General features: G+C 43.0%; 1 protein-coding gene across 1 annotated transcript; it reads right to left on the bottom strand.

Moving 5' to 3' along the window:
• Positions 1-4,436: 4,436 nt before the first annotated feature.
• Positions 4,437-5,384, bottom strand: LOC121463884 (olfactory receptor 2V2-like). Its single transcript, XM_041676431.1, has one exon. It carries the CDS (start codon positions 5,382-5,384, stop codon positions 4,437-4,439), a length of 948 nt encoding a protein of 315 aa, XP_041532365.1.
• Between the last annotated feature and the right edge of the window lie 13,019 nt (positions 5,385-18,403).

Below are 18,403 nucleotides of genomic sequence, written 5' to 3'. Positions count from 1 at the left end.
AACTCCAACAGTGGCTTTCCCCTTTGAGCCCACTTTGCATGACAGTCCATACCTTTGGCTGCCTCATCAGGCAAGCCTACACCTGCGAGTTGCGAGTGATATACAGGGAACAGTTGATATAGTAATGGGGATCAAATATAGGTACTAGCTACACATGGGGGACTGAGGTAGGAAGATCATAAGTTTCAAGCAAGCCTGCTCTACGTAGCAAGTTCCTGGACAGCTTGAGCTACCAACAACACTCAAACCTAACAAACAAAGTGCCAATCTGGACACCATGCAGGGCATTTATAATCTGAGGGAGGGATTGCCCTGCATCCACATCCACAAACGTCTGATGGAACGTGGGCCCTGAGACTCATCACACACCCCGTGAGCAGGCTGGAGAGATGGCTCAGAGGTTAAGAGTACTGGCTGATCTTCCAGAGGTCCTGAGTTCAATTCCCAGTAACCACATGGTGGCTCACAACCATCTGTAATGAGATCTGGTGCCCTCTTCTGGTATTCAGACAGAACACTGTACACATAATAAATACATAAATAAATAAATTTCTTAAAAAAAAACTCATGAGCTATTTCCTTTGGTCAGGAGGCGTGCTTTTCATAGATGAGAGCGCACAGTCCCAGAGTCTACGTTCATTGTTCCTGCCACCGCCCTCTATTCACGGCCCATTGTTTCTCACATTAGAAGTGCCCCAGACTTGACAATAAACTTTATCGTCAAAGTCTTAAAGTTTTTGACATTATGTGTCACATATGTAAGTCCATCTTCTCATACATGTAAGTCCATGTCTGACACTTTGACCTCTGCTTCCCAAGAACCTCTGTTCCTCCAGGCTTATTGGAGGGCAGGACCACCGGACAAATGTGAATGTGACAGATTTAACACCTGCTCTCGTGGAATTTCCAGCTTAGCTTCAGTGGTGCACAACAAACACGCACAGCTTCCTGCCTGTGCGCAAATGTCGCGACAAAACCCACCTTTGCCATGGACATACGCAAATAAAAATAAAATAAGTGGCCTAATAATTTCATAACTAATATCAGTGTATCTTATTGCAAACTTAGAAAGCTACGAAGAAATAGCACAGAGAAAAAGAATACTCATCAGAGCATAGGAAAACTGAAGAATCAGGACCCCTAGGTGCATGCAATCTAGGTTCATTTTTGCATACACAAAACATGTTTTCGGGGTCAGGGAGATGGGTCAGCAGTTAAGAGCACAAGCTGCTCTTCTGGAAGACTTGGGTGCAGTTGCCAGCATCCACATGGAAGCACACAAACAGTCCAGGGCATCTGACACCTTTCTTAGGCACATACCTACAAGCAGGCAAAATACCCAAGCACATAAAAAGACAATAACCATTTGTTTCTATAATAAATGGCATGCACTGAATCTCTCTTTGGATCAGGTAGATCTGTTGCCTAGCAGCTGTAGTGCAAAGACTGTGTGTGTGTGTGTGTGTGTGTGTGTGTGTGTGTGTGGTGACTACTAAGGCCAAGCGGATGTCTCATGAGAGCAGAGAGCATCTCTCCTCTTCCCACTTCCTGTTGGTCTCCATCCTCTTTCCAAATTGCCCCCAACCCATTTTTTGAAAATCTGCATTTTTCAGACAGAAGAAAACATGGAGCTCATCTTTCTGAGTCTTTTTTATTTCAATGGTTTTTATTTTATAAGAAACATTGTACAGTTCATTGAATTGTGTGCCTGGGAAGAAAATACAAGTTTCTTGTGATCCAAAAGTCCACAAATGTCTGGGGGCCAGAAGCTGATGCATAGATTCCTGTCCATTGAAAACCTGGTCTGGAATGAAGGGTATGAGCTCGTGGTGGATCCCTGCATAGCAGATCCAGATCCTGGGTTTAGCAGATCCAGATCCTGGGTTTAGCAAGACTCATGTAGAGCTTTGTGTAGCATTTCTAGGTCCTGGGTTTAATACTCATTACTGCAAACACGATAACAACAAACTGGCCTTTGTCCAGGCAATGCAGTGGACACATAGATACATAGTATACACCCTAAAGGAGCAGGTAAAATAGGAACACCCCAGATTACTGTAATGACTTAGATAAAGGTTAGGAGAATATTCTTTAATACTGTTTTTAAAGTATTTGCTTGTTTATTTTTAAACTGAGACAAATATCCCAGGCTATGCCGACCTTCCAATTCTCCAGTCTCCTCCTCTCAAGTACTGGGATTACAGGCATGCACCACTCTATGCAGGTTAATGTGTATAGCAGGCATGCATGCAGGCATGCAGGCAGGCAGGCAAGCATTTTATTACCTGAGCTACATCCTCAGCCCAACTGAATTCTCCTTTTTTAGGTAGGGAAGAGCTGGGGTCTCATGCATTGCAGGTTGGCCTTGAACTTGCTTTGTAACTAAGGATGATAATAAAAATTTGAATTCCCTGCCTCCACTCCAGGAGCTATAGAGTGACAGACATTTTCCACCATACCCAGTTTATAGCAGAAAATTTTTCAAAATTTAAAGTTTTTATTTATTGATCGAGTCTTGATAATCCCTAGAATCAAGCAACTCTCTTGCCCCAGCCTCCTAGAAATCTGTACCACCACAGCCAGCGATATAAAACTTGTTAAAGTGAATTCTTGTCTTCCTGGAAAAGGGATGAGTGAATTCTACAGGCTCAGTGCTTATGGATGGATGGTTCTGGTTGGTAAATAGCATGCATGGTTTGATACATGCAAGCTATGAGGGAGATTTTAGTATGCACAGGTTTAATCAGGGGCACCTCCTGGAAGAAGAGAATCTGATTAAACTTTGGACAAGGCAGGTGGTTGGGGTAAGAATGAGGAGAGATACCAGAAAGACATTTTGTACTATAAACACTAAAATTAGTTTGCTGGATTGGGCACCACCTAGGAGGTGTCAGAAACAGGTCAATGGCGGAAGTGATGCACACTTACACAGTGGAAATTCTGGGCCAAGTTCTGCACACTTACACAGCGGAAATTCTGGCAGCTTCTATTTTCACAAATCCTTGGGGGCTTCCTTTGACGATTAGGGCTCCAGGGGAAGAAGCCCCCTACAAAGTTTAGTGAAATAACCATGTTCTCTACAAAATATTTGTTTTGAGAAGTTAGCTCAGTTGGCTGTCTAGTATCAAGTCCCCATGGCAACTCTCTGTGTCTCTCTCTGCCGCTCTCTTTCTCCCTCTCTTTGTCTCTATCTCTGCCCCCTCACCAATGTTAGGATTGAGTTCAGCACCCCATAAATGCTAAGCAGACATGCTACCAAAGAGCTACACCTCAGCCAACCCCCTCCATTAAAATTGTACTTATTAATACATAACCAAAGCCTGAGACTGAGCAAGCATTTTCTTGTGACTTAGTAGAACTTCCAGAACTCAATTCGAACCCCCCACTTAGCTCTCTGCTTTCAATAAGATAACTGGATTTCCAGGAAAAGATTATTTTATTGCAAATGTGGACTAACAACTGATGCCCAGCTCAGCAAGGTGGATGTGAGTCCTATTTTATAATTTTATTTTATTTCAATTATTTTATAATTGAAAAGTAAATGACATCGAAGAAAAGTTCAAATTTTGCTATGTGTTATTGGCGGGGAAACATGCTATTCTAAACAGTCAAAAGGATGGGACAGGAGTCCTCTAGCACCCAGACAGTTAAGGTCACCTTGAGCATCATACTGAGATTCAACCTCAAGCGAAGGAAAGAAGGCAAGAGCAAATAAAAGCAAAAATGCTAGATGGTGGCATTTTTCTATAGGACTGTTTGCATCCATTACTCCCATATATACCTTCTCTGTCCCACATAAATAATATGAAAATAAACCTGCCTTTACCCTGTTGCTCCTGAGTAGCAAAACGTTCCATTTTTATTCCTTGAAGCAGTCTTCCTAAGGTTTCACAGTATAAAGACGAGGCATCTCTAAAAAGAACTCCAGAGGTTTTTTTTCTGCCATCTAGATTTTTCATTTACGCCACTCATGGAAGGCTCTATTATATAAATAACAGACCAGTGATAGCTTCATAAACAAATAAAGTACACGTCACAGTTCATAATTAGAGAAAAATGATCACATGTGGTCCAGTGCCTGGAACATAAACTCTGAACGAATAGTGAACTTTAGCAAGAAGGGTTATGTCTTCTGGGAAGGGGAACATTCTAACGTTAAGAGGTAAGTGATACAATCTCAATGTTCTTGTACTGAGTGCTTGAGTTAACAAAGCCTTCCATTCTCTATCATATATTTAGAAACAATTCTGCAAAAGAAGGAGGGGAAACCCCACTTATCACACAGTTAGTCAGTACTGGTTTAGGGTTTATAAAGTCCTTTCCAAGATAGCAGTTGTCATGCACCTCATTATTAGTGATTAAACTAAATCTCACAGAGAGGGGATTGTTTACTGGTCACCACACAGCCATAAAGTGACAGAGCCCAGCTCCAGAGCTCAGTGCTGGCTGCCAGTCCAGCAGTAGTCCAGCCCTTTCTGCAGTGCTCCCAACACATCCCGATTCCTCAAGCTGTAAATGAGGGGGTTGAGCATAGGCGTAAGGACTGTATAGAAGATAGAAACCTCCTTGTCCTGGCTTGGGGTCCGGTAACGCCTTGGCCTTAGGTAGATGAACATGGCTGCCCCGTAGAAGAAGGAGACAGCTGTCAGATGGGAGGAACAGGTGGCTAGAGCCTTTCTTCGGGACTGAACCGACGCCATACGGAGCACGGTTCCTAGGATGCGAGCATAGGAGGCTACAATGATGGAGAAAGGAAAGAGCAGCATGAAGATGCAGCAAGCAAATCCTACCTTCTCAAATAGGGACGTGTCCGCACAGGCCAGCTTCAACAAGGAAAGCATCTCACAGAAGAAGTGGTCCACCTCCCTTAAGTTGCAATAGGGGAAGGTCATTACCACCACCATCTGCACCAGGCCATCTACTACACCAAAGGCCCAAGAGCTCCCAACAATCTGAAGACAGACCTTCTGATTCATGAGGACAGGGTAGTGAAGTGGGTGGCTAATGGCCACATAGCGATCATAAGCCATGAGTCCCAACAAGAGCCCTTCAGACCCCACAAGAGAGACAAAAAGTCCAATTTGTATGATACAACCCACAAAGGAGATGGACTTCCTACCAGACAGGAAGTTGGCAGCCATCTTTGGTACATTGGTGCAGACCAACATGAGGTCCATGAGGGAGAGCTGACTGAGGAAGAAGTACATGGGAGTATGAAGTCGGGAGTCAGTGTAGATGAGGAGGATGAGGAGAACGTTCCCACAGAGCGCCACTGTGAAGACCAGCATGACCACAGAGAAAAGAAGAAGATCAGTTGGACTGTGGGAGAAGATGCCCAAGAGGATAAAGTCATCTGTGAATGACTGGTTCAGCCACATCACCATGCTCACTTGTTATACTGGACCATCTGAAAACATGAACAAAGAGATATTTATTGACACCGCTGTCCCTTCCAACCTCTGATGTTTTTCTCTCTGACTTACACACACACACACACACACACACACACACACACACAGAGAGAGAGAGAGAGAGAGAGAGAGAGAGAGAGAGAGAGAGAACACTTTCTCTCCCTCCTTCTTTATCTCTGTACTAAACATTTTACCAGGGGTCTCAAGCACGCTAGGTAAGCATTTTACACTCTCAAACTGGAGAAGCTCTTATAAGAGAGTCAGTGACATTATCTAATTTCATATGAACAAACACAAATAGAATGAAATTATGCCTTTTTTAAAAAGCAATATTGATGATATTTATGAATACTGAACCTCAGGGGAAACAAAAGAACAAATTTTCTGGGTGTATTGATGTAGATCTATCATCTCAGCAATTCATGAGGTTGTGACAGGAGGATCATGAGTTCAAGGCCACTCTGGGTTCTGTAATGATTACACACTTCTTTAAAAAGCCATCAACAACAACAAAACAATAAATAATTACAAACAATTAAGTGGCAGATCATGACTGCAACGTTTTTTATTATTATTATTGAAAAAATTTTCGCCTCCTCTCCGCCTCCCATTTTCCTCCCCCTCCCTCCACTCCTGTTCCCCTCCCCCACTCCTTTCCCCTCCCTCTCCAGTCCTAAAAGCAGTCAGGGTTCCCTGCCCTGTGGGAAGTCCAAGGTCCTCCCCCCTCCATCCAGGTCTAGGAAGGTGAACATCCAAACAGTCTAGGCTCCCACAAAGCCAGTTCATGCAGTAGGATCAAAACCCAGTGCCATTGTCCTTGGCTTCTCATCAGCCCTCATGGTCTGCCATGTTCAGAGAGTCCAGTTTTATCCCATGCTTTTTCAGTCCCAGTCCAGCTGGCCTTGGTGAGCTCCCAATAGATCAGCCCCACTGTCTCAGTGGGTGGGTGCACCCCTCGTGGTCCTGACTTCCTTACTCATGTTCTCCCTCCTTCTGCTCCTCATTTGGACCTTGGGAGCTCATGACTGCAACTTTTAACATTAGCTTCATATTCTGATGATTTCAACATTGTCCTCCCCTCAGTGGCATTTCCAAGAATTTTTGTTTTATTTTTGTGGTTTAAAAAATATTTACTTTGACTCACAATTTGCACTGTAAAAAGAAATGAGAACCTTTTTCCTGATCAGTTCGTAGCTATGCTTCCAATTGCTCTTATATACTTATCCTGAATGCCACTACTTGGTATTAGTTTCCCTTTTTCTTATTGCTTTATTATTATTATTTACTCATTTTTTCAGGTAGTGCCTCACCATATAGCTCAGGCTGGTTTCACACTCTTAATTCTCCAGCCTGTCTCTCTGTTGGTGGGAACATAGGGCTGATGCACTACAAGGAATTTTCAGGCACATTTGTGGTTCTGCCTAAAACAAGGTCATGCAATATTTCCCTTTTAATTTTTTTCACCCCCCTTCCCTTTTAATTTTGTATTAGCTGTCCAACAGTGAAGAACACAGAGATCCAAGATTTAACAACTTAAATAAAACACACTAAGAAACACTAGTTATATCACAGTTTCTGTGGACCAGTGGCCTTGGTACAGCTTAGCTGAGTGACCTTTATAGTGCAGAGGCCATCATGTGGTTATTGTCAGACTGTTGGCCAGATATCCTCCGCCAAGGCATGACCAGAATAGACTCTACTCCAAGATCGCTCATGCAACTGTTGGCAGCTTTTGTTCCCTCCTCACAGGGCACCTCATAGCCTGGAAGCTAACATTGTCAAAGATAAAATATCCCAAAGCTGAGAGCCAGAGTACCCTTGCTGGAAGTTGAAGTTTCCTGTGACCTAAAGTGAGAAGTGGCACCCAATTAATTCTGCTGCTTCTGAACCACGAGATCCAAAGCGCAAAATCCAACTAGCACTTTGGTAAGGGACCACACGAGGCCATGGACACTAGTGAACAGAAGATCAATAGGAACCATAGCCTACCACTGGGTCTCAAGAGACAGTTTCAGATCCTTGTTGTTGGTATACTAAGGTGAGTTCCAATAAGCTTGAGCCAAGAATCTTGTCACTCAGGATAGATAGAGATTCTCACTGATATAGAGCTAAGACTCAACTATTTTGAGAACATGAATGTGCCTTCATTTTTCAGAGAAGAAGCAATGATCTGTCCTAGTGACAGGCTGTAGTTGCTAAATGTTGCCATCAGCTGTTGCTTTCAATATTGTCATGTCCATCATTCCACTTGACGTTGCAGTGATTCAGAGTTCAAATAGATGAGGACACATGCTCTGAAAAGATGCCTCTATTGCCTTCATGAGGAAATGTGGACCCAGGGCCTTTGACTCTATGGTACAGACCCTTTACATCGCATCAGGTTATGACTGGGAAAACATATTCTGAGAGAACAAGTTAACCTCTCTGGGAGAAGTTATCAATTAGAAAACCCAACTGTCTTTCTCTTATTTTTGGCACATTTGAAAGTCTTCTGGTACAAATAATGAACTCCTAACATTTGTAAATACTCTTATTAATCTTTAAGAGCAGAATTGGTTTCCTGTGAGACAAAATGTTCATAAGAGGTGAACATAATAAAGTTTGTGATAAGTAAGTCTTCTTGTTACTTCACTGGGATAGATTTCTAAGTATAGCTGAACATTAAATGTGCATGTTTGACTCTTCCAGACTCGGGAAAAATCCTCATAATGATGACAATGAGTTTGAGATATAGGAATAAGAAAGTACGAATGCCTGTCCTTCTGGTTACCTCTCCAGATGACCCACAGATCACTGAATCTCAAACATGTCTCTTGAGTCTCATCCCAGACTGATATTTGCATTTGAAATGAAAAATAAATACAATTGCATTTCTTTCTGGCATTATGAACAGAACCCATTAAGCTTTTACTCTATTCCTATATGCTGGAAAATGCCATCTCCCCCCTCTCCTCTCCTCTCCTCTCCTCTCCTCTCCTCTCCTCTCCTCTCTTCCCTTTTCTTTCTCTCCTCTTTGCCTCTCCTTTGATTAAAATAAGAGGAGACTCAACAATGAGCCCTTAATAGAAGCAGGCAAGAAAAGGAAGAGGATATGCAAATATATAAATAGAAAGGGGGAAATGAACCAAGTTCCAGTAATAGGGATTACAAAAGAGAAAGTGTCTTGTGAGGGGGGTGCATATGTGAGACCCTACTCACCTTTTGTTGAGTTTCCTGTAGGAAAAACAAATCCAACACAGATACCCAGTGGAGGAACTTCTACCAAAATAATTTCATTGTGATTTTCCTGTGCTTGCATTTACTAGGTGAAAGAGGACAGGAACTCGCCGCTCTTCACAAATCTGATCTCCTTCCGCAGCCACCTCAACCTCTGAGGCAGGTTGTGGATGTTTACACCATCCTGGGAACTCTATCTCAGTCAGTGTGTCTCAGATGAACTGCCTCTTCTCATGAGGAGAAAGTTGACAAAAATAACAGATATTTCAGGTGGTGGATATGCTAATTTCCACAATCTAATCATTAGACATTGCATATATTGAGATATTATAGTCAATCCCTTAAACATTTGTAATTATTATGCATCAAAGCAAAGGAAGAAAGAGAGAGAGAGTAGACTGAGTTATGAGATGGTGGAGATGGAGCAGGACCAGCCCCTGAGAACTGGAGGCCACTCACTGATGACTGCCTGACCCCACAGTCACAGGTCTCTCTCCTGTCTTGTAGAACTTCTTTGTATTGTCCACACAGGAGCTTAATGCAAAGACTGAGTTAAGGAACTCTCATGGGAGCCCACAAATGCCCGCTCCAGAACCAGAGTCCCCAAGCTTACAATTAAAGCCAACCAGAGAGGAAGCTTGGAGACCATAGCAGGAGCAGGGCCAGTGGGGACAGAAAGAAAAAAAGCTACCAGCCAGAGCTGAGGAATATAGAAATTTAGGGCTAGTCTCTTGGTGTTCTATCACCATATCCTTGTGACCTCCAGAGGTCATGATAAGACCTCTAGCTGTGGCTATCACCTCAGGTCCTTTCTGCAATTCCTGTCCAAACTTGCCCTTTCTCTGCCTGCACAAAGTCAGCCTATGTCTACTGATTTTCCATGATATGTAGAGATTTTGATGAGATATCTGTACTTGAGTCAAATGTGAGCACTGGCTAGGTGCAGTGGTCCATATTGCAATCCCAGCACTCAGAAGGCTGAGGCAAAAGGATAGAAAGTTCAAAACCAGCTTGAAGTACTGTCTTAGTCACTGTTTATTTCCTTGAAGAGATGCCATGACCAAGGCAACTCTTTTATTTATTTATTTATTTTATTAAAAATTTCTGCCTCCTCCCTGCCTCCCATTTCCCTCCTGCCCCCCTCTCCAGTCCAAAGAGCAGTCAGGGTTCCCTGCCCTGTGGGAAGTCCAAGGTCCTCCCCCCTTCATCCAGGTCTAGGAAGGTGAGCATCCAAACAGACTAGGCTCCCACAAAGCCAGTGCATGCAGTAGAATCAAAACTCAGTGTCATTGTCCTTGGCTTTTCGGTCAGCCCTCATTGCCCGCCACATTCAGAGAGTCTGGCTTGATCCCATGTTTTTTAGTCCCAGTCCAGCTGGCCTTGGTGAGCTCCCATTAGATCAGAACTGAACATAGAATTCTCAACAGAAGAAGTTCAAATGGCCAAAAGACACTTAAGGTCATGCTCAACCTCCTTAGCGATCAGGGAAATGCAAATCAAAACAACTTTGAGATACCATCTTACACCTGTCAGAATGGCTAAAATCAAAAACACCAATGATAGCCTTTGCTGGAGAGGATGTGGAGTAACGAGTACACTCATCGATTGCTGGTGGGAATGCAAACTTCTGTAACCAATTTGGAAATCAGTGTGGCGGTTTCTCAGGAAATTCGGGATCAACCTACCCCAGGATCCAGCAATACCACTCTTGGGAATAACCAAGAGATGCCCTATCATACTATAAAAACATTTGTTCAGCTATGTTCATAGCAGCATTATTTGTAATAGCCAGAACCTGGAAACAACCTAGATGTCCTTCAATGGAAGAATGGATAAAGAAAGTGTGGAATATATACATATTACAGTACTACTCAGCGGTAAAAAAAAACAATGCAAATGGATGGAAATAGAAAACACTATCCTGAGTGAGGTAACCCAGACCCAAGGCAACTCTTATAAAGGAAAATATCTAACTGGGTGCGTTCTTACAGTTCCAGAGGCTTAGTCCATTATCATCATGGCAGAGAGCTTGAGAACAGGAAATTGCCATGCTGGAAAAGTAGCTGAGAGCTATATCCTGATCCAAAAGCAGATATACAGAAAACCTGGACATGGCGTGGGCTTTTGCAACCTCAAAGCCCACCTTCAGTGATGCACTTCCTCCAGCAAGGCCACACCTACTCCAGCAAGGCCACACCTCCTAACCCTTCTAATCCCTCTCAAGTGGTGCCACTCCCTGGTGATTAAGCATTCGAATATATGAGGCTATAAGACCATTCTTATTCAAACAACCACAGAGGCATAGCAACACTCTGGTGGAAGAAAAGGAAAGAAAAGGAAAGGAAAGAAGGTGGACACTGAACACAAGCCTGACCCTGAGAGATTTATAGACTAGAGGGAAGAGAAGAACCATAGCCATACTCACAAAGTCATGCATAGAATATGCCCTTTATGCTAGGATGTTTTCAGAATATGTATTCATATTATGTATATACACACACGTACACATATATAATAGCACAAATAATAAAAACCCAGAGACAGATATTGGGGTTCAAGATGAAGATCAGAAAAGCAAAGCAGCCAAGCCACTAGAGAGTTCTTACCTCTACTAACCAAGGCTCAGACAAACAAAGGGTCAGTCCTGTCCTCAACGTGACTGGCAGACTGCAATGCTCTCCACCGAACCTCAGACTGCAATGAGCTCTTGTCTCCTCCTGCCTTATATTCCTCTCTCTGCCCAGCCATATCACTCCTGTCTTCATCTTCCTAGTGCTGGGATTAAAGGTGTGTGACTCCCAAGTACTGGGAACACCTTTGTGTGAGTTCTATTTCTCCTTTTAGACAGATTCAACCTTAAGTAGCCCAGGGTGGCCTTGAATCCTGGGATTAAAGGTGTGTGCCATCACTCCCTGGCCTCTAGTGACTTAGCTCTACATTCTGATCTTCAGGCAAGCTTTATTTGTTAAAACACAAATAAAATATCACTATACTTCCTCTTTTGTCTAAAATGAAAAAAGAAGGCTATAATAACTAAATAAGAAAGACTCTATACAATTAGTACAATAACTATATACAATATATACAGGCAATAAGTACATCAACAATGTCTAGTCCTTTTGCATTTGACAAATCCCGAAAAAATACTCCATTATTTAAACTATCTTAGTGAGTTCAAAGTCTTGTACCTAATTTACTTTCATTAATAGCTTGCATTGCCATCCGAAACTATCTTTTGATATTGCTCAACCTTATACACTTTAACCCCTTTAGTAAATTTCCTTTCTGAGTCTTGTAAACAAGAAAAACTATAACTATCTAGTCTTCAACTACCTCAGAGACCTGAGAAGGAAATAATATTAACCTAGTAAGCAAGTGACTTCCATAAAATGGGAGTAATGACAGAAACTTGCTGCCTGGACAGTCACCCAAAGTTCCTCTGCAATGTTGAGGCATCCATCTACAGCCTACAGGACTAGCATATCTGACAAACTTTTCTGTGAAGCAGGATATTCTGAAGGGCTGTTCTACCTTGTCTTGGCAAAGTTCAGCAGTCCTTTCTTTTGTGTCCTGCTTGTCCAGTTAAGACAGCATACTGTCAGAAGTCAAGGCAAGATCACTTTCTTAGCTGGTGACTAACCTTTGCCACAAAGAAAGTAAATTCCATGTGGAGTTTTATCATAAGCCACATGTTGGGGCAACATCTGTTGTAGTCCAGCCTTGAAGAAATTTGTATGTGCCAGGATAGGAGAGTGACGATTAGAATTATTAAGCAAAAGGAGCAGAGATATGAGAGAAATAAAAGACAGAAACACAGAAGAGCATCGGGAGGGAAATTCAGTGAATACTGAACTGCCTTTGATTATTTTCTACCTGCTTATATATTCCACTCAAAAAGGGGAGAGGAGAGGCAACAAACTTTATTAATATGATATAAGGAACAGACCAAATATCCTGTAGGCTGCTACTTCCTGGAACCTCCTGGTAATCTCTTTTGAAGGAGCAGGAATAGCAAGGTGGAGCAGATCCACCTCTATACTCAAAATACTAATTAACCACACCCTAGGTCAGGATCTCTTGCTTGTAGCCATACCTGTTATCAACAACTTTGAAAGAACAAAAATAAGCTCAAACTCTCTGACTTTTAGTCAAGATGGACCAGGCTCACATCTGTGGGCCTCCACAGAATTTCTTCAAAGCCCGTCATCTTCCCTGAAATAGATCAGTGCTACCAGAAGCAGACAAGCCTTATTGTCATAAAAAGGAAAAGAACCTGTTATTAAAACATCTTAAATGCCATAGTCTGTAGATCTCTGAAGTGTCTGAAGATGGCCTGTCTATTTAAAACATATGTCTGCTTGATTTTGAAAACATACCTAATATGACTACAAGTTTGATTGTAATAGGTGACTAAGTACTAACCTGCTTTTCCTTATTATCCTAAATACATATATACATACATACATATATTTCAACATATATACATATACTGAAAGTTTTGAATATGTATTCAGAATCAGACAATGAAAAATTATAAGAGCAATAAACAGAGTTATGTATAGTCAGGCTGAATGAAGAAGATGGAAATAAAAAGCTGCATGCTTTAATATACTTTATTTTACATACACTATATTTTTATTTTAAATATTTTATGCAATGAGAAATAAAGGAAATCTCTAGCTGCTATGAATAATGTATCAGTATAACTCACAAAGAGAACAATTAATAGTTATGTAGGATGCAAACACTGCTCTACAATGTGCTCTGTGGCAGAAGCCCTGGTGGCTACCGCAGGTCTAAGCAGGAGCCTGGGCAGGGCCCAGTAGGGCTATGGGTTGCAGGAGCTATAGTGTGTAGGACCAGAGACTGTGATGTGATCAGGACAGCAGCGTCACAGCCTAGATCTTGAATGGCAGTTCACCGGGGTGGTGGCATTGGCTTCTCCTGGAGTGAGACTGCTTTTTCTGCACTGGTACACTCATGCTCTAAGATGGACCTGCACCCGTCTGTCCCCTGGGCATGGGATCTCCGCCTGCGCTGTGGGCATTGCTGTCATCATCATCTCCCCCTTCCATTTCAGAGAAGTTTTCACTGTTTCCTAGGGAGAAGATAGATGGGTTTGTGGGAGGTGGATGAGCAAGCACATTGGGGTCAGCAGCAGCGATGAGAGAATGAAACAAAATGGAACAAGACAAAGCAAACAAACGGGAGAAAAAGACCTAAAGAAAAATCACAAGAAACACACACAGAAGCAGAGACACACAAACTCACATGCATGGGAATCCCATAAAAACACAAAATTGAATATATGTGTGTATGCACCCAAACATATACACATATACACACATATATGTACACACACATACTAACACACACACACAAATGTTTATGGAGAGAAAGAGAGAGAGAAAGAGAGAGCCTTCCAAAATACAACTGAGTTAATTTTGTCTTGGCCATCTACTGCTGGGCATGAAAGTAGCCCTTAGGGTGGTTTGTATACCCAGAGTGATAGTTTGAATGTAATTGGTCCCAATAAGCTCACAGGGAGTGGCACTATTAGGAGTTGTGGCTTTGTTGGAGTACATATGGCCTTTTTGAAGGAAGTGTGTCACCATGAAGATGGGCTTTGAGGTCTCACAGATGCTCAAGCTATACCCAGTATCTCAGACCACTTACTGAACAAGATGTAGAACTCTCAGTTACCTCTCCATCACCACATCTACCTGCATGCTGCCATGTCCCAACATGGTGATAATGGACTGAACCTCTGAACTGTAAGCAAGCCACCCCAGTTAAATGCTTTTCTTTATAAGAGTTGCTGTGGTCATGGTGTCTCTTCACAGCAATAGAAACCCTAACTAGAACAACCAGTGAAGACTCAGTTGGAGAAAACTAATTTTCCCTTTGCAAGCGGTTGTTGATTGAAGACAGCTTTTGGGTTAGGGATGGGAGCTTGTGTCCAAATCCCTGTGCATGCCGCTACAGTCTCCAAGTTCATATGTGCACCAGCCCCGTGTGCAGACGGCCTTGTTTCCTTGGTGTCTTCCACCCACACTGGCTCTTACAATCTTTCCACTTCTTCTCTCACAAGTTCCCAAAGAGTGTGAAGCCCATGGAAATGTCTGGCAGTGTTTGGGTGGTACTCACCCCCTATGCCACCATCTTGTGGAGGCAAGTGCTCTTCCTTCCCCTCTTGTTCAAGGTTAAAAATTCCTCAAGGGCAGGACTGTGTCCAGTGCTCATTTCTGGTTCAAGTCATCTCTCCATCTCTCTACATTTTACCCATGATTGGAAGATGTGGGTTATCTTCATGGGGACAATTAGAGGACTAGTGTGGTTTATGGTTACTGGCGGCACTTGAGGGGAGGCCCATAGGTAGAGAGAGACTCCTTGAGAGCCCCGGGGGTAGGGAGGGTTGTATGATGTTTGGGAATTGAGGAATAAGGCACCAAAATATGTTAAAATGGGGAAGGAGGTAGAACACTGCTGAACTTTTTTCACATTCCTGTTAAGGCCCTATGGCCTTTCCTGACAGGCTTCCTCATTCAGTCCCCACTGGACCCATTTGAGCCACTTTGAGTATCTTTAATTGCAAGCCTGGGAGTTCCAATTTCAGGGCTGGAGTTTGTGGGCCCCCTAGGGAGAGACAGGCTTCAGGGTCCTTGCTCAACATTTGTCTTAAGTACCTGTGTGGGCAGTGGGGGATATTTCAGTGACTCGTGTGTGAGGTGGGTGCTTTGTGTGGAAATGGGGCAGGTGTGAGTGGGTGAGCTACAGTATCTACAGGCTGACTCTGGTACTTCTGCCCACCATCTCCTAAACTAAGTCTCCCTTCTCTTTTTCTGTTTTTGCTGGGAAGAGGCTGTTGTCTATCGGAGCCCTACTATCTGAACTGGAGTGGTCCATAACCTGGGGGTTGATGGGGAGGGAACTGGGGAAGGAGATCAGAGCTAAGGGCATAGCACTTCCTTATCCTCTCTCCACCAGTAAATGCAACAGAAGAATAGTGAAATACATTTGAAGTAAGAAACTCCTCCAAAAGGTATTTCTGCCAATGACTTTTTCCCACAGGGGACCCACCAGAAGGTGAGAAAGGGTCATTCTTTTTAACACACTTCCTCTCATCCTGGCAGTTCTTATTATTGGCTAGTGATTGATTCCTTCATTACAATGTGTTGGTCAGTATTTCTTGTGCTTTAGGTTGTCTGGTACTATTAGAGTGATTGTTTTTCTTCTCTTTTTAAAAAAGATTTATTTTATGTGTATGGGTGCCTTTCCTGCATGTATATATGAGTACCACATGTGTGACTGGTTCCCCAGTCAGAAGAGTCAGGACTGGAGTTAGGGATGGTTGTGGTCTGCCATGTGTGTGTGGGATCTGAACCTGGGTCCTCTGAAGAGCAGCCAGTGCCTTAGCCACTGAACCATCTCTCTAGCCCCTTATTTTCTCCTTTTTAAAGGGGAACAGCATTTTGAGTGAAATGTCTCTCCCCTTGTTCTCAAATAACCTTGTAAAGATCAAGTGGCTTCTTTTTGTGTTGCTATCTTTAAATAGGAGAAAGGAAATCATTGCCCAAGAAACCATTTTTTAAAAGGCTGATCTTAGGAGGAAAAGAATATGTGAAATTCTAAGGGGGGGGGGAGTCCCATGTTGTTTCGCATAACAAATAGTCATCCAAGTATTTACTGGCCTCATAATACATATGCCAACACTGTCACAGGAGTCCGGGGTTCTCCTTAAGAGCTGAAGTCATATTTGGAAACACAGGTTGTAGCCAGGAAAGCAGGAGACAAATCATGCAGAAAGAATGCAGCAGGCCCTGAGGTTTTGCCTGCTGTGAAAACCCACAGCAGGAAAGTGATGAAGAACAGAGGAAGGATTTCAGTTCTCCATGTTCAGGGTAGTCTTCTCAAAGAAGGGGAAGAAGAGAGTGAACAAGCAGAGCTTCTCTGTGAGGAGAAAAGAGCAAGCGTCTTCAAAGACTCTGTGACTGGGGCGAGCCCATGGTGTGGGAGGAACTGCAGGGAGGGTGTATCAAGGGCATCCCAGGGAGTTCAGAAGGGAAAGTCTGAATGTCAATGGGGGGGACCGTCAGCAAAAGTCTTATTTTTCTTTTGGAAGCGCTTTGGTTTTTGTTCTTTTGGGATGAGGCTTCCTTCAGCATTATACACTGGGGTGGGAGTCGAGTGCAGGCTGGGAGGCCAGTCATGTAGAAGGCCAGTCATGTAGAAGGCCATTGGTATCATCTGAGGACAGTGCTCATGGTGTGACTGGATAGGAGCTAGCACGTAAGAAGTATTTAGGAGGGCTGATCAGATAAGGAGTAGGTGGTCTCTGATGTTTGCGACATGTGCTTGCAGAAGGAAAGGAGTCAATGGTGGCTGGAGTGACCTGACTTGGGCAACTAGACTGATCATATAAGAGCTGGGGTAGGGAGTGTATGTGACAGAAAGTCCCCAATTCCTATCAGTAGGATGGACTTTTCTCAGTGCACAAGGGGAACTTCTCCTCTGAGCACTAGAGACCTGAGTTATTTTGCCTGGTTGATCTTAAGACTGATATAGCTAAGAAGGTACTTTAAGGCCAGGGGGACAGTAATTCACTTTCAGGCTATGGGGACAGTAATTCACTCCTATAGAAAACCCCATTTCTGGATATCATTGTTTGGAAGAATACCTGAACCCGTATTCTGACACATCAAAAATATTCTGTTCTGTGGAGAAATGAACCATCACTGGTCTGATGTAATCCATCCTAATTTAGGGAATTATCCCAGGTCTTCCTATACAAAGAGCCCAATGTCCTAGGCAACCGCTTCACTTCCCTATGCAGTGTGGTAGGTAGACAGGAAGACACCCGCACACAAATATCTCAGAGGTGCAACTGCCATCCGTTTGTGAAGAATCTTCTTATATTTTATAAATAGCTGGAGCTATTTCCTGTGTTATCATTCATTTTCTCACCAAGAAAGAAAGCATGTCACAAATTGCTGTGCTCAGGTCAGAAACAAACTCCCTAAAATCAAAGGAGGGGCCTTTCTGCTTTCAGAACTTGGACTTTCAGTCATGTATTCCATCTGAATTATCTTATTCAGCCATCCATATTCATTGAGGTCAAGCTATGAACTAAATGGCTTCCCTAAGGGCTTCCCAGATGCCACTGGGAATAATAGATGATGTTTATATTCCAGTGAGACAATTCAGGTATTAAAATGGGGGGGGGGGAGCATATATGCAGCCAAATGAGGTGAGTAATGAAAATTGGATCAGGGAAAGGCCTGGATAGTGTAAAATGTTTAGATTTTAATTTGACTTTTCATCATTTGAGTAAAGATAGAGGTGGGTTAGACCTAGGGATCTGGGCAAAAGGCCTGCCTCAGAGACAAGTTCTAAAAAGTGAAAGACCAAAGATGCAGATGTGTTCAGTCTGAGGAAATCAAGGAAGCACTATGAATTTTGGGGAACGGTATAAGCTCCAAAGCTTTAGTGGGTGCAGATATATGAGTGTACTGGTTTGTCTTTAAGAATTCGATTTGTACGTACTGGCTTTGTGGGAGCCTGGCAGTTTGGATGCTCACCTTACTAGACCTGGACGGAGGTGGGTGGTCCTTGAACTTCCCACAGGGCAGGGAACCCTGATTGCTCTTTAGGCTGACGAGGGAGGGGGACTTGATTGGGGGAGGGGGAGGGAAATGGGAGGCGGTGGCGGGGAAGAGACAGAAATCTTTAATAAATAAATAAATTAAAAATAAAAAAAAGAATTCGATTTGTCTTAG

This window comes from Microtus oregoni, unplaced genomic scaffold (assembly GCF_018167655.1).
Source record: "Microtus oregoni isolate MIOR12 unplaced genomic scaffold, Mior012 000027F_ref0000203, whole genome shotgun sequence".
Taxonomy (NCBI): Eukaryota; Metazoa; Chordata; class Mammalia; order Rodentia; family Cricetidae; genus Microtus; species Microtus oregoni.
This window is presented reverse-complemented; position numbering and strand designations above follow the sequence as displayed.